The sequence below is a fragment of the Salvelinus alpinus genome, chromosome 1 (assembly GCF_045679555.1).
Source record: "Salvelinus alpinus chromosome 1, SLU_Salpinus.1, whole genome shotgun sequence".
NCBI lineage: Eukaryota > Metazoa > Chordata > Actinopteri > Salmoniformes > Salmonidae > Salvelinus > Salvelinus alpinus.
This window is the reverse complement of record NC_092086.1, coordinates 60861939-60881105: the sequence shown is the minus strand read 5'-3', so window position 1 is coordinate 60881105 and position 19167 is coordinate 60861939. Positions and strand designations below refer to the sequence as shown.

At 42.6% G+C, this 19167-nt stretch overlaps 1 protein-coding gene across 3 annotated transcripts in view; it reads left to right on the top strand.

The window, feature by feature from the left end:
* LOC139582605 (rab11 family-interacting protein 1-like) overlaps positions 1 to 18453 on the top strand; it is a 33575-nt gene extending 15122 nt beyond the window's left edge. The window contains exons 2-7 of one of the 3 annotated variants that reach the window (XR_011676385.1): positions 1893 to 2434; positions 2697 to 3318; positions 4254 to 6947; positions 7940 to 8090; positions 16295 to 17742; positions 18215 to 18453. Coding sequence is in view for 1 of the 3 variants with exons in the window: in XM_071412753.1 (XP_071268854.1) it covers positions 1893 to 2434; positions 2697 to 3318; positions 4254 to 6947; positions 7940 to 8090; positions 16295 to 16555 (4270 nt within the window). In the remaining 2 variants the exon portion in view is untranslated. Of the gene's footprint in view, positions 1 to 1892; positions 2435 to 2696; positions 3319 to 4253; positions 6948 to 7939; positions 8091 to 16294 lie in introns of all 3 variants that reach the window. The other 2 variants (XR_011676387.1, XM_071412753.1) reach the window with 2 other exon arrangements.
* Positions 18454 to 19167: the final 714 nt, after the last annotated feature.

Genomic DNA, 19167 nt, shown 5'->3' with positions numbered 1-19167 from the left:
TTCCACTGACACGGACCAAAAGGCCACAGGAGGTTGGTGGCACCTTAATTGGTAATGGCTGGAGCGTAATTAGTGGAATGGTATCAAATACATCAAACACATGGTTTCCATGGTTTCGAAGCCATTCTATTTGCTCTGTTCCAGCCATTATTATGAGTCGTCCTCCCCTCAGCAGCCTCCACTGATCTGAGCCAGCGGTAGGCCTATAGTGCACTTGATTTGCTCTCTGGGCCCGTCGGGAAGGCAGAGTTTGTACCTTCAGACGTGAAATGGTTCAAAATGGCAACAGTTTGCCTACCCGGCGCTCATCGGGTGCACCTACCGAGACAAATAACATTTAAAAAAAAGTAGGAACATAAGGCTATATCGTTGTTTTTTTTACAGAAATGTTTGGTGATCAACTAGGAATGCTTTGTTGAATCCAATGATTCCCACAGTTGTGTCAAGTTGGCTGGATGTCCTTTGGGTGGTGGACCAATCTTGAATACACACAGGAAACTGTTTAGCGTGAAAACCCCAGCAGCATTGCAGTTCTTGACACAAACCGGTGCGCCTGGCAACTAGCCTACTACCATACCCCCTTCAAAAGGCACTTAAATCTTTTGTCTTGCCCATTCACCCTCTGAATGGCACACATACACAATACACGTCGCAATTGTCTCAAGGCTTAAAAATCCTTCTTTAACCAGTCTCCTTCCCTTCATCTACACTGATTAAAGTGGATTTAACAAGTGACATCAATAAGGGATCATAGCTTTCGCCTGGTCAGTGTATGTCATGGAAAGAGCAGGTGTCCTCAATGTTTTGTACACTGAGGTTTTTGTCTTGTGCCCGCCATCGGTTGTGATGCAACATGCTCTTGAATACAGGGTGGGTCAATGGGTAGGAGCCGAAGGAGGCAAATACAACAGTGTCTGTGCTGTCAGTCCTGGAAAACAGAATAAGGAGACACAAAACACCTGAGAAGAGGGCGTGGTTTCCATGTGCATTTTAGCCACTGTCAGTCCCATACGATATCCAGTATGTTATTATAGGGTTTCGATGTTTATAATTTCTCTTGCACTTGTACCTGAAACATCTCTTGCACCTGAAACATCTGCCCTTCAGACTGCTCTGCATGCTCCCAACATCTGCCACATTCTGAGACACGTAGCAGAAGTTACAGTAGAGGTAACAGGTGGAGATATTCAAAGGGGAATTTCGGTAGTATGCAAACAATGTCCATAGTCAACAGCTCTGAGTATAGTAGTAGAGAAAAGCAACACCACACATCTGGCTTTAATTGTGTGACCACTGTTCTTCCAGCTCTCTGTATGCAGTGAAACTCCAATTGAGTAGCAGTGTTGTTTTGGCTCCAGAATACATGGTTTCAAGTCCTCTCAGAAGGACTTTGTGAAAGGAAAGGATTTCCGAGGTGGACCCATCAGCACGTCACAGACAACAGGAGTGGTGGGTGGGAGGAACCCCAGGAATGTGGAATTAGTTCCCGGATGCTAAAGAAACAGTTTGTTATCAAACTTGGAGAAACACGATGGTCAAATAAAAAATGTAACACCCTCCCCTCTTTGAATTGGCTACTGCCACATTACGCAATATGCTACTGGCTGCCAGGCAGAACAGTGAATGTTTTGTTTCAGTGGTGTTTTCTGTTTTGTTTGTCTCCAATGTGGTCAGTTAAATCATGTCACTTTCGGTCTGTTTACATTGTGTTTAAATGTATCCCATAACAGTGAAAGTATGCATTGAATGGTGTTTACGCTAGATGAAACAAATGGGAGGCCATATGCATTCTTTTATAGACCTTTATGTAAAATAATGTTGGTCACAGGTATGCATGTGTGGAGCGCTGGGGATGTTTGACCCCTGACAGTCTTCTCTCTCTGTGGCTCCAGATGGCTCAAACTCAACTCCAAGGCCAGCCGGAAGGAGAAGGAGCGTGGCGAGATACAGGTAACGGTCCAGTTCACGCGCAACAACATGACGGCCAGCATGTTCGACCTTACCATGAAGGACAAGCCGCGCTCTACTTTCGGCAAACTCAAGGACCGCGTGACAGGGAGGAAGAGGGGCGACGTGGAGTCCTCCTCGGCTATTGTGCCGGGACGCTTCGCCGCCCTGTCGAGTTCCCTGGGGCAGCCATTCGGGGAGGGGGGCGGAGGGAGAGGGGGAGAGGACCCCGGGGAGGTAGAGGTAGCCGAGGAGAAGCGGAGCAAGGTGAAGGATTTTTTCCTGGGTAAGGGAAAGCTGCGGAGGTCCTCTGACACGAGGTCGTGTTCGTCGCTGGCCTCAGAAAGCAGCGTATCATCCACGACCAGTGAGAGCCACTGCCCCCCTTCTCTGGGTCTAGGCCTCCTGGTGGACCCCCCCAGCTCCCCCATCTACAGCAGCAAGGTCAAAGACACCCACCATGGAGATACAGACCTAGCTAAAAAAGGTAAGCCTGCAGATTTCCTCTGTGTTTTAGATAAAAGATTTGCTCTATTTTTGTCCAAGGGTTTCATTTTCTTTTGAAATTGCCCTAAATGTCTGTAATATGCACAGTAATTCACAAACTGTATTTAGATGATATGCTGACAAAATGTTTAACAGACATGGAAAAAGCATTTACTATATCTCAAGGACATGGGATGCTTATGCATTTTAAGGAATTGTTTTGGAATAGAGGTTATTATTATACTTTTTCCCCCTCCAAACAGTGCTTACCACCACACAGTCTTCCCCAAAGATACTGACCCACAAGCGAGCCTTCAGCGACGAGGCGAGTAGGATCACCACGACTGCCATTCCCCGGCCCTGTCCTGCTGTGGAGTCCCTCAAGGGTCAAGGTATGGCTCTCTCCCAATCCTCTCTGTGCATCAATGGAAGCCACGTCTATGGATCTGAACCGGTGGGTCCCAAGGGCTCAAGCACCCTTCCATCCAAGCTGGTCCTGCTCGAGAAGTGCTCCCCTCTCTCTCGTTCGCTGCAGAACCTCACAAAGCGGAGCGAGGACAAGGGTTCCGCAGGCGAGGGCCGGCGCTGGTCCTTCGACAAGGTAAAGAAGGACGAGAAGGATGAGGAGAAGGAGGCCGAACCTCCAGTCTCCCAGTTTCAAAGTGCTCGGGTGGGGGGTCGGCCGGTGCAGGCAGCAGCCCCGATGCTGTCTTCTACTACCACGGTGGACTCAGCAGACAAAGGGAAGAAGCTCAGAAAAACGTTATTCTCCGGAGGGAGGAGTGATTCTCTACCTGCCAAGCCCGAGCTGAGCCAGGGTTCTCCTCCCCCTGAGGGGAGACTGCGAGGCTGGTTTGGCTCCAGTGACTCCCAGAACAAGCCAAGGTGAGTGGAGGGTCATTTCAGCTCTGTGTCTCCACTCTCCAGAGCTTCATACAGTTTTGCCTTCCATCGAAAGCACACAATAGACATCTACATCTTGGAAGGTTTTGATTTCCTTGTTTTCAGTGTCTATGCTGCCCCCTGTTCCTTTAAAACGGAAATGTGGCAAGTTCATCCACCATTTTACAGCAATCTCATATAGGCCATCATTTGATGTTCATACTGTCCTCATAACACAGCATAATAGTTGACATCTAGGCCATTTGTATAAAATGTACTGTACTTCCAATCATAAGAAAAGCAAAGACTCAAAGAGTCTATGTGACTGGAGTTGGAAAGGACATTTTGGCATATGTATATTTCACTCTTAAAATTGCTTGGGGTTCTCAAGTACTAATGCCAGAGGATCTACCTGAACTTAGGTTTGGTATGTTGTGGAACATTGATCTAGATGTGCACTAATCATCTGGTTCAGTATTCATAATGTCTCGGAAAAGCAGTGCTGACCCCCCACCCCATGTAACCTCATTCATTATGATCTAAAAGGCAAAACTGGTCCTAGATCAGCACTCCTACTCTCTTTACGAATACTGGCTCAGTACACTAATCACCTGTTCTTGCTATTAGATCATTCTGCAGTATTACTGTCTCTAATCTGACAGTAATTCCTGAAATACCAAACTCAGTACATCTTGCTCTTCACCTTGCTTCAGTAATTTGCTAAATGCAGTTTTGCTTTTTGTAGTAAACTCTTGTTGCTGTTTTCCATAACCCATTATTGTTTAAATTTTTGGCATATTCACAAGATAGTCCTCGAATAGACAGTAGTTGGCTGGTTTGCCTTTTTCTCTTTGTGTTAGACAAATGGAACCCATATTTTTAATGGGCCAGCTGGCACAGAATTAACAAAGCGGACTGCTTGTGCCTTCCCTCCACAGGCTGGAAGTTTCTCCTAAGGTAGAAAGCGAATCAGACACCCCTCCTCCTCTCCCCCCTCGCTCCCCCATTCCCCTCCAGTGCTCGTCTCCCTCTGCTTCTTTCACTGGCCATGCCTCGCCCGACAGTGCCCATCCAACTAACCCCTTCACTCCCTCTCTGACCCCTGACCCCATCTCTCCCTTCAACCCCTTCCTCCCGCGTATGCAGTGTAACCCCTTTTTTGAGGACCTCATTGCAGAAGAGGGCCAGAGGTCCCCCCCCCTTGCTACCTGCTCCCCCGTCACACCCCTCTGTCATTCCACAGCTTTGCCTTGCGTCCCCAGTCCCACCCACGATCCCGTCGTGCAAATTGAAATGGCCGCCATATGGCGAGACCGGCCCAGGCCTGTAGCCAGGCAGACGTCCCTCCCTGCCTTACTTCCGACAGCAGCGACGGCTAGCCCCCCCAATCCGTTTACGTCTCGCTCCATATCAGAGAGTGGGGGAGGAGAATGGGATGAGTCCTTTGACGCCTTTGCCTCCAGCAGGCTGAATTCACCAAAGGGCTCTGCTACCAATCACCCTTCAATAGCAACCTCAAGGCAAGCCCAAGTAAGAAGCACTCCTCCATATGAGAGTTACACTATTCCACCCATTGAGGAGATGAGGATGAGTGAAGAAGAAGAGCCTCCACCATTGCCTCCACGGAGGCCCATAATACGGACTCTGGTGAACGAGAGACCCTCTGACAGCTGGTTGCACAGGGGTCAGGAACTGGCTGTGCAGAAAGAGGCCTGTCTCCTGTCACAAACAGGCGCAGCTTCCCTACAGCACACAAGAGAATGGGGGCACAAGAGACACACACCAAGTCCCCACCTGTACCCAAGCCCAGGCAAAGACCTTGTCAGCAGTGACCTGTTGGACTTTCATACCGTACACTCACAACATTATGCCAACATGTCTCCAGAGTCTCCATCTCCATTCAAGTCTGAAGATGAGTTCAAGAAGTTTGACTATGAACCATTACGAGATGAAGATGATAAAATTAGATTTACTGAGCAGGACTTATGGCCAGATGCAACAGATTCAATAATATCGTTGGCCTCAGAGGATACAACGGACGCCAGTCCCACTGTAAGAAAATATGCTATTGTAAAGAACACTTCACATTCTGAACTCAAAGACTTACCTCTGCCAGTAATGCTTCTTAATAGTGAAATGACTGTAGCCGATCTACTGAATAAGTCTTCCCCAAAACACTCTAAATCAGGTCTTAAGACGCTGGACATTGCTTCAACTACACCAGACCCAACAACGGACTCGTTCTCAATTCACCCAGATAAGCCCAAGTCCAGAAACAACAATTATGAATCACCTCCGCTAACCTTAGAAGATCTTAATAAAAACAAAAGTAACTCAGATTTTTGTTTTATTGACTCTGCTTCTGATGCTTCCCCATCTCCATCTGACATGATGACAGTGCATACCCTCAAAAGTTTAGGTGGCATTTTTCCTCAAACTCCACAAGATACTCCCATAGCATTATCTCATGAGCAGATGATGCTATATGCAGAAGATATGTTAATTTTTCAGAAGACTAGTACAATAGACGTCAACTCTGCTGTAAAAGTGAATTTACCAGAAGTCTCCTCGCTTTGTCAAGACAATTGTCAAGATGGAGGTTGTGAATTGAATACATCACGCAGAGATTCTGCAAGCGATATGAAGAGCATTAGCATTTTTACGCCTGACAGTCTTAACATAGAGAGAGAGACTGTAGAATTAAAAGACACTCAATCTCCAATGGATAGAAATGGCAACATGACAAAATCAAAGATAGACCGTTCAAAACTAGACCCTTCATGTCATGTTAGATCTTTTCCAGTTTCGCACCAGATGGAAATGCAACAGGAAGTTGTACGCAATAAACAGGAAGTGAGTCAGCCTCTGGCCAAACAAACCAATCCTGTCAATGAGTCTTCACCAAGGGGCACTAGTTCTCACAGAAGTCTCAAGGGAATGATACGAGAGCTCCACGGCAACAGTGGTGCAAATAGCCCTGGCAAAGGATTAGGTGAGAGCCCTCTTCACCGATCACCGTCTCCTGGACAAATAATCTCAGAGAGCATTGAAGGACCGTTCTCATATCAACCCACCAAATCTCCTTTTTCCTCACCTTTGTCACCGAATAGAGAGACAGCGCTCAATGTAGCTACATTATTTGTGTCCTTGCAAAAAATAAACACAAATAGTTCCACTCAGTCAATTCCAAAAGGAAACTGCTTAACGGAACATTCCTCGTCCAAATATGCTGGGACGATCAGCTTTGAAGACCTCCACGCCAAAGTAGCCCCGAACGTGAGAAGCCCCATGAGTGCCAGGTTAAGGCCTGGCATCACAGTGCATGCTTCCAACCCCTGTGCTTCCATCCCCTCCTCTGCTACCCCCTCCCTGGCAACTGAAACTAATGGCCAGGCTAAGCTGCCCCCCACCCCTGTCCCCTCCTCCATACATCACCCCCCGACCGTGAGGCCCAGTACCGGAGCCAGTGCCACCTTGGCTGTGGCCCCCTACACCTCTTCCTCCTTCTCCTCCTCTTCCTCCTTCTCCTCCTCTTCCTCCTACACCACTGCCCAGCCCTTGGTCGATGCACGGCACACACTTTTGCCTGAGGAGACACAGCCAGCTAGCAGCCTGCCCCGACAGGAGAGCAGGTGAGACTTCTCCTCACACTTAAGCGCTGCAGAGTGTACCCACTCAAACTCCTCTTGAGAAAATACAAATACCAGGTTGGGTTGCCAGTTTGAGTTACCAATTTGGGTTGCCAGGTTGTAGTCAACAATGGGATGAAATAGTTAGACATAGCTCACCTGCTGGCATAACTTGAAAATCGACATATTGTTAGACTGTATTCTCATTTTTCCAAACAAAAGACATTAATTTGGTCCCTTTGATTTAATCTATTCAAGTAGCTTCCTTAATTAAGAGGGGTTCTCTAAATTAATCAGTATATCTCCCCTGCCAGTACCACCTGCCCATGCAAACCCATTGGTTGCGACAGTGCATTGTTTTGTGAATTGCTTAATCTTTTATGTTGCTCATCTCACTTCTGTGTTGTTCATTAATGTGTCATACATTTGTGTTGCTGACTGTCCTATCACATCAAGGAGTCTGCAACCACAATCAAAGTCATCATAATGAGAATCTCAGCCTAACCTTGATTAAACAACTGCTTTAGCTCTCTGTGCTGCCATTCTGACCATCTGTAAATTAAAGCAAAATGGAAGTGCCTTCCTTCACTCTCTCATTAGGTGTAGGGTGAAGTTGCCTCTATACGCTGATTTCCCACACTAATGGTTAAGGTTAGGATTGGGGGAGGGGAAGCTGTTCCTAGATCTGTACCTAGGGGTAAACTTCACTCTGGAGCCTGTCATTACTGATACGGCATACCTGCTCTGTGATATACACAAATCAGACAACATGAGCTCTTTTTACGCTCTCTTGCTGAAACCTGATGCTAAACACATGTTGTTATCATGTAGAGAACTGATTTGAGGTCTGCCTTATATACTGAAAATTCTATACCCAAGCCAGAGAGCATTGTTATGAATATTCCCACATACGATGCCAGGGCCTCATATTGTACTGTACTGATTTTCATGTGAAAAAGTATATGTATGTGATGTATGTGATGTTTCCTCTGCAGCCCCCACCCAGTGAAGCCCTTGACCACCACAGCCAGTCAGGGGGAGAAGAAAGAGGGCCGGTCAGTTCTGGAGAAGCTCAAGTCTTCCATCCATCCAGGCCGCTCTGCCCAGCAGACACTGGCCGTGGCTGAGACTGAGAAGAAGATTGAGGTATTAAAAAGGCCACAAACTCTGTGTTTAGACGGGCAGCCCAATTCTGATATTTTTTCCACTGACTGGTCTTTTGACCAATCACATCTAGATCTTTTCACGTCAGCTCTTTTTCAGAGCGGATCTGATTGGTCAAAATACCAATTAGTGGGGAAAATAGCAGAATTGGGCTGTCTATCTAAACGCAGCCAAACTATCACTGCAGAAAAAAACAGCATAGACCAGCATAAATTTCAAGCTGGTCTATGCTGGTTTATGGTGGTCAGTGCTGGTATGATGCTAGTCAATCTGGTCTGACCAGCATGGTCTAGCTGGTTCTTCTGGCAGACCAGCATGGTCTAGCTGGTTCTTCTGGCAGACCAGCATGGTCTAGCTGGTTCTTCTGGCAGACCAGCATGCTCTAGCTGGTCAAGTTGGTCTGACCAGAATGGTCTGGGCTGGTTATGCTGGCAGACCAGCCTAAGTTGTGTTTTTATGGTGATTGGCATTTTCTGTATTGCTGGTGACTAGCCTTCACTGTGTTTTTCATGATGACCAGCCTTTGCTATGTTTTGGACACTGGTGACCAGCATAAGCTAAAGCAAAATCAGCATCAAGTTCCATTATGTTGGCTTCCAAACTGATGTTTAAATCCTATTGGAATTCAGCCAGAGTGGATTCCCACAATCTGCATTCAGAATGACTTGCAGGATTAGAAAAATGAATGAATGAAAGTACCTAAACCATCTAAACTGGAACAACCATTTCAGTAACGGGTGCAATAAATCCAACTAACAGATTGGATAAGTTTATAAAAATGTATGTTATTTATCAACACTGGCGTACCACATACCCCGCAGGCCGGGGGGCCCATGGGGGTCTTTTCTCTCAGCGTCATGGGAAAATGTGTAGAATAGCATGAGATTAGCTTTAAAACTGCACATTTTCCTCTCTGCCCCATGGTAATATGTGTAGAATTGGAGGAAATTTGCTTCAAAACCGCAACATTTTCTCTCAGCCTCATGGCAAAAAGAAAAGTATGAGATTAGCTATACCTTGCTCACACCTACAGTATACCTTGCTGAGACCACGGGGCCAGTGAAACTGTGGTACGCCACTGTCAATCAATGTACATGCAAAAACACAGATATTGACAGAAACAATTTAAAAAATCTAACTGCAATAGAGCATGCTGGGAAATATCCTAATGATGCCAAGCAGTCTCCTCATGGATTGCAATATAATCAGTCATAATCTGCGTCCAAAAATGACGATTACCTATTGTTATGAAAACTTGAAAATCGGCCCTAATTAATCGGCCATTCCGATTAATCGGTCGACCTCTACTTTGGAGTCAACCTCACTTGCAATTTGAACTCACAACGTCTTGGTAACTGGCGTAGCACACACCCGCACAAGGCTTGTATTAGCAACACTAAAACAGCCACAGAGCGATTTTCCATTTTTTTGTTTCAAATTAACAAATTATTGTATTTTGTGGAATTTATACAGTGCATTCAGAAGGAATTCAGACCCCTTCCTTGACTTTTTCCACATTTTGTTACGTTACAGCCTTATTCTAAAATGGATTAAATAAATACAAATAATCCTCAATCTACATACAATACCCCATAATGACGAAGTGAAAACAGGTTTTTAGATTTTTTGGTATATTTAAAAATAAAAAACAGAAATACCTTATTTACATAAGTATACAGACTCTTTGCTATGAGACTCGAAATTGGTGCATCCTGTTTCCATTGATCATCCTAGAGATGTTTCTACAACTTGATTGCGCTCCCCTGTGGTAAATTAAATTGATTGGACATGATTTGGAAAGGCACACACCTGTCTATATAAGGTCCCACAGTTGACAGTGCATGTCAGAGCAAAAACCAAGCCATGAGGTCGAAGGAATTGTCCGTAGAGCGAGACAGGATTGTGTCGAGGGACAGATCTGGAAAGGGTACCAAAATATTTCTGCAGCATTGAAGGTCCCCAAGAACACAGGCCTCCATAATTCTTAAATGGAAGAAGTTTGAAACCACTATGAGTTTTCCTAGAGCTGAGCAATCTGGGGAGAAGGACCTTGGTCAGGGAGGTGACCAAGAACCCGATGGTCACTCTGACAGAGCACCAATGTTCCACTGTGGAGATGGCTGTCCTTCTGGAAGGTTCTCCCATCTCTGCAGCACTCCACCAATCAGGCCTTCATGGTAGAGTGGCTAGACGGAAGCCACTCCTCAGTAAAAGGGACATGACAGCCCACTTGGTTTGCCTTAAGGAACCTAAAGGACTCTCAGACCATGAGAAACCAAGATTGAACTCTTTGGCCTAAATGCTGGTAGCCGCATCGTGCTGTGGGCATGTTTTTCTGCGGTAGGGACTGGGAGACTAGTCAGGATTGAGGGAAAGATGAACGGAGCAAAGTACAAAGAGATCCTTGAAGAAAACCTGCTCCAGAGCGCGCAGGACCTCAGACTGGGGCGAAGGTTCACCTTCCAACAGGACAACGGCCCTAAGCACACAGCCAAGACAACGCAGGAGTGGCATCGGGACAAGTCTCTGAATGTCCTTGAGTGGCCAAGCCAGAGGCCGGACTTGAACACGATTGAATATATCTGTAGAGACCTGAAAATAGCTGTGCAGCGACGCTCCCCATCCAACCTGATAGAACTTGAGAGGATCTGCAGAGAAGAATGGGAGAAACTCTCCAAATACAGGTGTGCCAAGCTTTTAGCATCATACCCAAAATAAGACTCAGGCTGTAATCGCTGCCAAAGATGCTTCAACAAAGTACTGAGTAAAGGGTGTGAATACTTATGTAAATGTGTTATTTCAGTTTTTTACAAACCTGTTTTTGCTTTGTCATTATGGGGTATTGTGTGTAGACTGATGAGGGGGGGAAACTATTTCATCCATTTGAGAATAAGGCTGTAACGTAACAAAATGTGAAAAAATTTAGAGGTCTGAATACTTTCCGAATGCACTGTATAACATTCCGACCTTGTTTAGCATTATGCAGTCCAGATATGGCATGAATCCAATATTTGTATCCGTTTGAATCACTTTTTATTTTGAAAGGCAAAACTCCAGTCAATATGCTTAGCGGTTCATGTATTTTACTGTTAGCTGTGGCTAGGCTAGTGGGGGTCATTGTGGTCGATTGTGTAGCATTCGTTTACATTTATGATTATAGTCGTTAATCTGTTGTGATGTGTTGGACAAACATACAATTCAATGGTTTTACATGCTAGATAGCATAACTTTTGCACTATTTGTAAGTGAATAGCCTATATTTTGGTACAGATACTAATTAATTGAATAGCATCCGGGAACTTGCAGGTGCCTTGGTGGAAGAGTGGGGTAACATCTCCCAGCAAGAACTGGAAAATATGGTGCAGTCCATGAGGAGGGGATGCACTGCAGTACTTAATGCAGCTGGTGGCCACACCAGATACTGATTGTTAATTTTGATTTTGACCGCCCCTTTGTTCAGGGACACATTATCAAATTTCTGTTAGTCACATGTCTGTGGAACTTGTTCAGTTTATGTCTCAGTTGTTGAATCTTATGTTCATACAAATATTTACACATGTTAAGTTTGCTGAAAATAAATGCAGTTGACAGTGAGAGGATTTTTCTTTTTTTGCTGAGTTTATGTACTGTTCATGTAATTGAACATAGGATATGAAGTACAGTTGAAGTAGGAAGTTTACATACACTTAGGTTGGAGTCATTAAAACTCGTTTTTCAACCACTCCACAACTATAGTTTTGTTAACAAACTATAGTTTTGGCAAGTTGGTTAGGACATCTACTTTGTGCATGACACAAGTAATTTTTCCAACAATTGTTACCAGACAGATTATTTCACTTATAATTAGTTGTATCACAATTCCAGTGGGTTAGAAGTTTACATACACTAAGTTGACTGTGCCTTTAAACAGCTTGGAAAATTCCAGAAAATGATGTCATGGCTTTAGAAGCTTCTGATAGGTTAATTGACATCATTTGAGTCAATTGGAGGTGTACCTTCAAACTCAGTGCCTCTTTGCTTGACATCATGAGAAAATGAAAAGAAATCAGTCAAGACTTCAGGAAAAAATTGTAGACCTCCACAAGTCTGGTTCATCCTTGAGAGCAATTTCTAAATGGCTGAAGGTACCACGTTCATCTGTACAAACAATAGTACGCAAGTATAAACACCATAGTACTGCGCAGCCATCATACCGCTCAGGAAGGAGATGTGTTCTGTCTCCTAGAGATGAACGTACTTTTGTGCGAAAAGTGCAAATCAATCCCAGAACAACAGCAAAGGATCTTGTGAAGATGCTGGAGGAAACCGGTACAAAAGTATCTATATCCACAGTAAAATGAGTCCTATATCGACATAACCTGAAAGGCCGCTCAGCAAGGAAGAATTCACTGGTCCAAAATCACCAATAAAAAAACAGACTACGGTTTGCAATTGCACATGGGGACAAAGATCATACTTTTTGGAAAAATGTCCTCTGATCTGATGAAACAAAAATGGAACTGTTTGGCCATAATGACCATCATTATGTTTGGAGGAAAAAGGGGAACGCTTGCAAGCCGAAGATTCCAACCGTGAAACACGGTGGTGGCAGCATCATGTTGTGGGGGTGCTTTGCTGCAGGAGGGACTGGTGCACTTCACAAAATAGATGGCATCATGAGGTAGGACAATTATGTGGATATATTGAAGCAACATCTCAAGACATCAGTCAGGAAGTTAAAGCTTGGTCACAAATGGGTCTTCTAAATGGACAATGACCCCAAGCATACTTCCAAAGTTGTGGCAAAATGGCTTAAGGACAACAAAGTCAGAGTATTGGAGTGGCCATCACAAAGCCCTGACCTCAATCCTATAGAACATTTGTGGGCAGAACTGAAAAAGCGTGTGCGAGCAAGGAGGCCTACAAACCTGATTCAGTTACACAATTTCTGTCAAGAGGAATGGGCCAAAATTCACCCAACTTATTGTGGGAAGCTTGTGGAAGGCTACCCGAAACGTTTGACCCAAGTTAAACAATTTAAAGTTAATGCTACCAAATACTAATTGAGTGTATGTAAACTTCTGACCCACTGGGAATGTGATGAAAGAAATGAAAGCTGAAATAAATCATTCTCTCTACTATTATTCTGATATTTCACATTCTTAAAATAAAGTGGTGATCCTAACTGACCTAAAACAGAGAATTTGTACTCGGATTAAATGTCAGGAATTGTGAAAAACTGAGTTTCAATGTATTTGGCTGTTGTATGTAAACTTCCGACTTCAACTGTATCTGAATGCATTTTTTTAAAATATAATAAATATATTGTGATAATGACAACTGTGAATTTATATTATTCTTCAAAGCAATTGTAATACACCAAATAATTGACCCTTGACACTAATGAGAGAGCTTTTCCTGAAACCAGCCAACTTTCTCTTGTCTCATATTTTCTCCTGTTTTACAGGAAACATATGATCTGTTTTCCTGGTCTCAATCCTGGGACTTTTAACAAATACATAATTAACATGATATTTATTTTTTATTACAGGATATTTGCTTTAAAGAATTTCTCTCAGCCTTATGGCAAAATGTGTAATAGCAGGAAATTAGCTCTAAAACGACAACATTTTCTCTCAGCCTCATAGCAAAATGTGTAAAATAGCATAAGATTAGCTATAAAACTACTTTTTTTGTAAGAACATAGTATATGGGACTGATATTAGGAAACTTTGCTAAATGAATTTGATTAATATTATGGTGTTTCTTTTCCAAGGGGTTCAATTCCCCGACGGGGAGGAAGGAGTAGGCTGTCCTTGTAAATAAGAATTTGTTCTTAACTGACTTGCCTAGTTAAATAAAGGTTACACTAAGAGCATAACATTTCTACACCATAATTGTAGTCTAAGCAATACCCAAATGGAGATTCAATGAAAATTAAAATCTCATTGATTTATCAAGACCAGTCCCCATGCTTGTCTCAGAGCAGCGCGAAACGGTGCTAAAATAGTTGTAGGCTAATGCTTCAAATCCTATTGTTTCTAACTTCAATATGCTCTTTAAATAAATAACACCTACACCACTTTTAGCAGCACATTACTCAACACTAGTGAGACTCATGTCGCCTACGGTAGGCCACCAGTATATCGAAAAATATGACGTGACTATCCGCCAATAATTACATATAGAGGATTGGAGGATATTCGTTATGGATCCATAACTAAATAAACGTTGGCATTTTGAAAGAGTGTTTTTATCATTATTTTATTAATGAAAGCATAAAGATGCCATTATTAGTTATTGTTTTAGTTTGAACGTGCAGACTGGCACTAAGAACAGCGGGAATGTTTCCCTAGTCAGTGGATACAGCTGGAGAACTGCAAGGCAATCCCATTGTGCGCCACTCGGGAACCATGACCAATTGTCCTGCTAATAACAGGGTTAATAATATATCTGTGAGAATATCCAAGGGGCTTTTATGTAAAATGTATAATAATAATTGCTTTGTTTAAAAAAAAATATTTTGGAGGTGATTTAATTTTCAAATAACATAAAATGAGCGAGAAAAAAAGCCATTCTTGAACACGGGGTGAGACATTGTTGCTCATTTGTAAATAAAGCCAGTTTGTTATTTAGAATGATTTATTTATGTTTTTAGAGGGAGAGAAACCAAAAACCTGCAGTCATCACATGGGTCTCCCAGTCGAGGCCGGCACGGGTATTGAACCAGCATCTGTAGCAACACAGTTTGCAGTGTTTTAGACCGTTGCGCCACTCAGGCACTGTACAATGTGACTGGTGGGCTACAGCAGTGGGCTACAGCACTACAGTAAGAGCAAAATAATCCTAACAAAATAAAATAATAAAAACCTTAGTGTAACAATCAGTTTTAGGTTTTAGTAAGTAATACTGAAGTCATGCACAATTATCAGTTTCTATTTAGGTTAATGTCACCCATTCATTATCAGTTAGAGACACAGTAGGACCCAAAAGCATAATCAGTGCTCAAACTCCCCCTTGCGCTGGTCTGGAGTAATGAAGTCGTGACGCCGGGTACCGTACTAAACCACAAATTACGTCTAAATCGCACAGCATAATCGCTAAACTTTTAGTGGAGCAACCACTGTATGCATCTGTTGGTCACAGATACCTTTAAAAAACAAGGTAGGGGCGTGGATCAGAAAAACAGTCCGTATCTGATGTGACCACCATTTGCCTCATGCAGCGCGACACATCTCCTTTGCATAGAGTTGATCAGGCTGTTGATTGCAGCCTGTGGAATGTTGTCCCACTCCTTTTCAATGGCTGTGCGAAGTTTCTGGATATTGACGGGAACTGAAACACGCTGTCGTACACGTCGATCCAGAGCATCCCAATGGGTGACATGCCTGGTGAGTATGCAGGCCATGGAAAAGTACATTTTCAACTTCCAGGAATTGTTTACAGATCCTTGTGATATGGGGCCACGCATTATCATGCTGAAACATGAGGTGATGGCTGCAGATGTATGGCACGATCTCTGTGCATTCAAATTGCCATTGATAAAATGCAATTGTGTTCGTTGTCCGTAGTTTATGCCTGCCCATATACCATAACCCATTATTGACTGTACGTTTGTTCTTCCCATGTGTAACTGTTGTTGTTTTTGTCGCACTGCTTTGCTTTATCTTGGCCAGGTCGCAGTTGTAAATGAGAACTTGTTCTCAACTGGCCTACCTGGTGAAATAAATAAATAATATATTTTTTTAAAACACCGCCACCATGGGGCACTTTGTTCACAACGTTTACATCGTGTAAACAAATTTGTGCACAACATTTGAGTGAAATAAGCTTTTTGTGCGTATAGAACATTTTATTTCAGCTCATTAAATATGGAACCAACACTTTACATGCTGTGTTTATATTTGTTCAGTATAGAAACAGTATCCACACATTACAAATGAATCATTGAATATAGTAAAGGATAAAAAGTCCATGAATTCACATAATGAAACATTATTGTCTACTTTGGGATAACTGGGCAGTTCAAAACTCTATGGAAAAGGTTTTGGTCATGTTCTATTACCTGACAGCAATATATTTTATTAATTGGGTCCCTCTTCTTGTTAATCTGTGTTTCCCCATTCTATGTCACAGATCCAGATCAGTGATTACTTCAAGATATGAATGAATGACGTATTCTCAAAGTATTGTGTTTGTCTTCTCAGGAATCGTTAGCAGACAGCTCTGCCCAGTACGAGCAGCTGACAAACATGGAGCTGATTTCCCTTCTGCTGCAGCAGGAGATGGATATGGAGAAGCAGCAGGTGGCCTCTGACCAGCAGGCGTCGATGCTGGAGAAACACGAGGCGGAGCTGAAGAAGATCAAGGCACAGGTGCGCGACCTAGAGGATTACATCGACAAGCTGCTGGTGCAGATCATGGAGCAGACACCCACACTCCTCCAAGTGCGCTCCCGGCACAAGTGACCACTAGTGCTAGTGTGTGCACTTATAATCAGTATAATATAGGGCCATGGTCACCATCAAACCCTGGTCCTGGAGAGCTCCTAGGATGAGCAGACTATTGTTCCAGCTCAGTCCCTACAATAGTGCATTTAACTACATTTGGTGGTCAGTTGTTTAGCCAATCAGGTGTTATAGTGCAGGGCATGAAACAAAAGCCTGTACATCCAAGTAGTTCTTGCGGACCAGGGTTGGTTACCAATGTTCCAGGGTCAGGTGTAGTCCAACACATCCCTAAGCAAATACTAAATCTTACAACCATCCAGGTTTCACTGCTGATACCCTGCCCTGTTGATATAGACACAATATTACCCATGTGCATGCTTGCTATTGCTTTACACTCGCTACTTAGGATAAGGAAAGTGACAGCTTTTATCAAATGTACTGCAAGAATTCTTATAAATGTGCATTGATGAAGAATATAGAAAATGTCTTCCTATTCATAAAGTGTACAGTAAATGTAATATTCGGTGGTATAAATTGTTCTTACGTGATATGACTTTGCATACAATTCTGAAAACATTGAAGTGTTTGAATTAGTATAACAATGACCCAAATTGTCTTCATCATGGTAAATACTGTCATTATTTGGCATAAGACTCAAAAACAGACTGACCCGAGGAGAATTCCACTGAACTTAAATTTGTTTACATGGAGAAATGTGAGCTTCAGCTAGTGTCATATTGTGTAAATTATTATAAAAAATATATAAAAATGAAAATGCATGAAGACAGATGTCTTAAACAGACTGCTTTGAAGGAAATTCCGCTGAATTCAAATTTGTTAAAATGGAGAAAGAATAACTTGAGCTAGTGTCATATTTTGTAAATTATTGTAAATATATATATATATGTGAAGAATATATAGGAAAACCATGTGAAAATAGATAAACATTTGGTAAGAGAACAATGGTTTCTTTTCAAAGCTGCTGTATGAAAAGCCAAAACTAACAAGCGCTAATGATTTTTTCTCCTATTTAAGAAAATTAATAATAATTAATTTTGCAACATATGCAACGCATGACACCTTTCTCTCAACATGAATTTGAGAATGTATGCAAGTTGAAATATCCTCGGCTTTGATATAATTTACTATTCATTGATGAAGTGTGTGCAAAGAATAAAGTGACAAATGTTCATGTGAAAAGGTAGGTTGTCACGTTCCTGACCTGTTTTCTGTTGTTTTGTATGTGTGTGATGGTCAGGGCGTGAGTTTTGGGTGGGCAGTCTATGTTTGCTGTTTCTATGTTGGTTTTGGGTTGCCTGGTATGGCTCTTAATTAGAGGCAGGTGTTTTGCGTTTTCCTCTAATTGAGAGTCATATTAAGGTAGGTTGTTCTCACTGGTTGTTTGTGGGTGATTGTCGCTGTGTCTGTGTTTGTTGCACCACACGGTACTGTCTCGTCTCGGTCGTTCCTGTTCATGTGTTCTTCGTTTCATGTAAGTTCGTAGTTTAGGTCTGTCTACGTCGTGTTTGTTATTTTGTAATTTCCAAGTGTTTTCGTATTTCGTCTTCGTGTTTCAATAAATATCATTTATGTCTAATTACCTCGCTGCATATTGGTCCACCGATCCTTCTCTCCTCTCCTCTTCCGAGGAAGAGGAGGACGACACCCGTAACATAGGTACTACAATGAATTCAAAGGCATTGATTTATGCTAAGTTAGGTATGTTTTCACGTTTTGGTTTAATTTGCAAAGAGAATGTATACAATTACAGATATTTTTTGGGCAAATCATTTTTTATATGGCATTGCCTGTATTATGGTATTATTTAGTACAGTACGTCAATACAGTACTATAATTTAAATGCTATTCATGACCTAAGCACTGTAACATGTAAAATAAAGAAAATTGCTTATCAAGTGATTCATAATTTTTTTTATCCTCAAACTTGTTTACATTATACTTCTACTAGTCCTTATGCATTAGTAGTCTAAATATTGTGAAAGTCCAAGCTGCCCTTGTTTTCACAGCCCATATATAAGGAAAGGAATGCTGATTGCTGACAGTATAATATTATGCTGACAATTAAGTATTGCAGACGTCTTCTTTCTAATGGCAACATTACTTTCTCTCCACTGCAGGGCACTGCTATGCCTGCTTAGTATTGATTTCCACTCCCCTTGTTCCATTTTGGTTTGAGCACATTATCAGAATGAACGTACAGTAGGAATCTGCACGCTGTTTTACCCCATGCCCTGTGACTTCCATTTTTGTTTTCATCACTTCCATCCAAACTCGGCAGGAAAAGCTCCATGAGATACAATATCATTCATTTCCCCCAGTAATTACATGTACAGGTAACTGCCAAAATAATGGAAATACTTGTAGAATCTATGCCAATGTGCATTGAAGCTGTTCTGGCTCTTGGTGGCCCAACACCCTATTAAAGACACATTATGTTTGCGTTTCCTTTATTTTGTCAGTTACCCGTACGTCTCAGAGTATAAAAGAAGCCACTTAGATGTGAATTTCTGAAGAATAAAACAGGTTCACATAATCTAATATCAGTTTAGTATCAGTGTACGCATAGTAAATGTTATTTTACTTCATTGGCTGTTTGCTCCCAACTCATA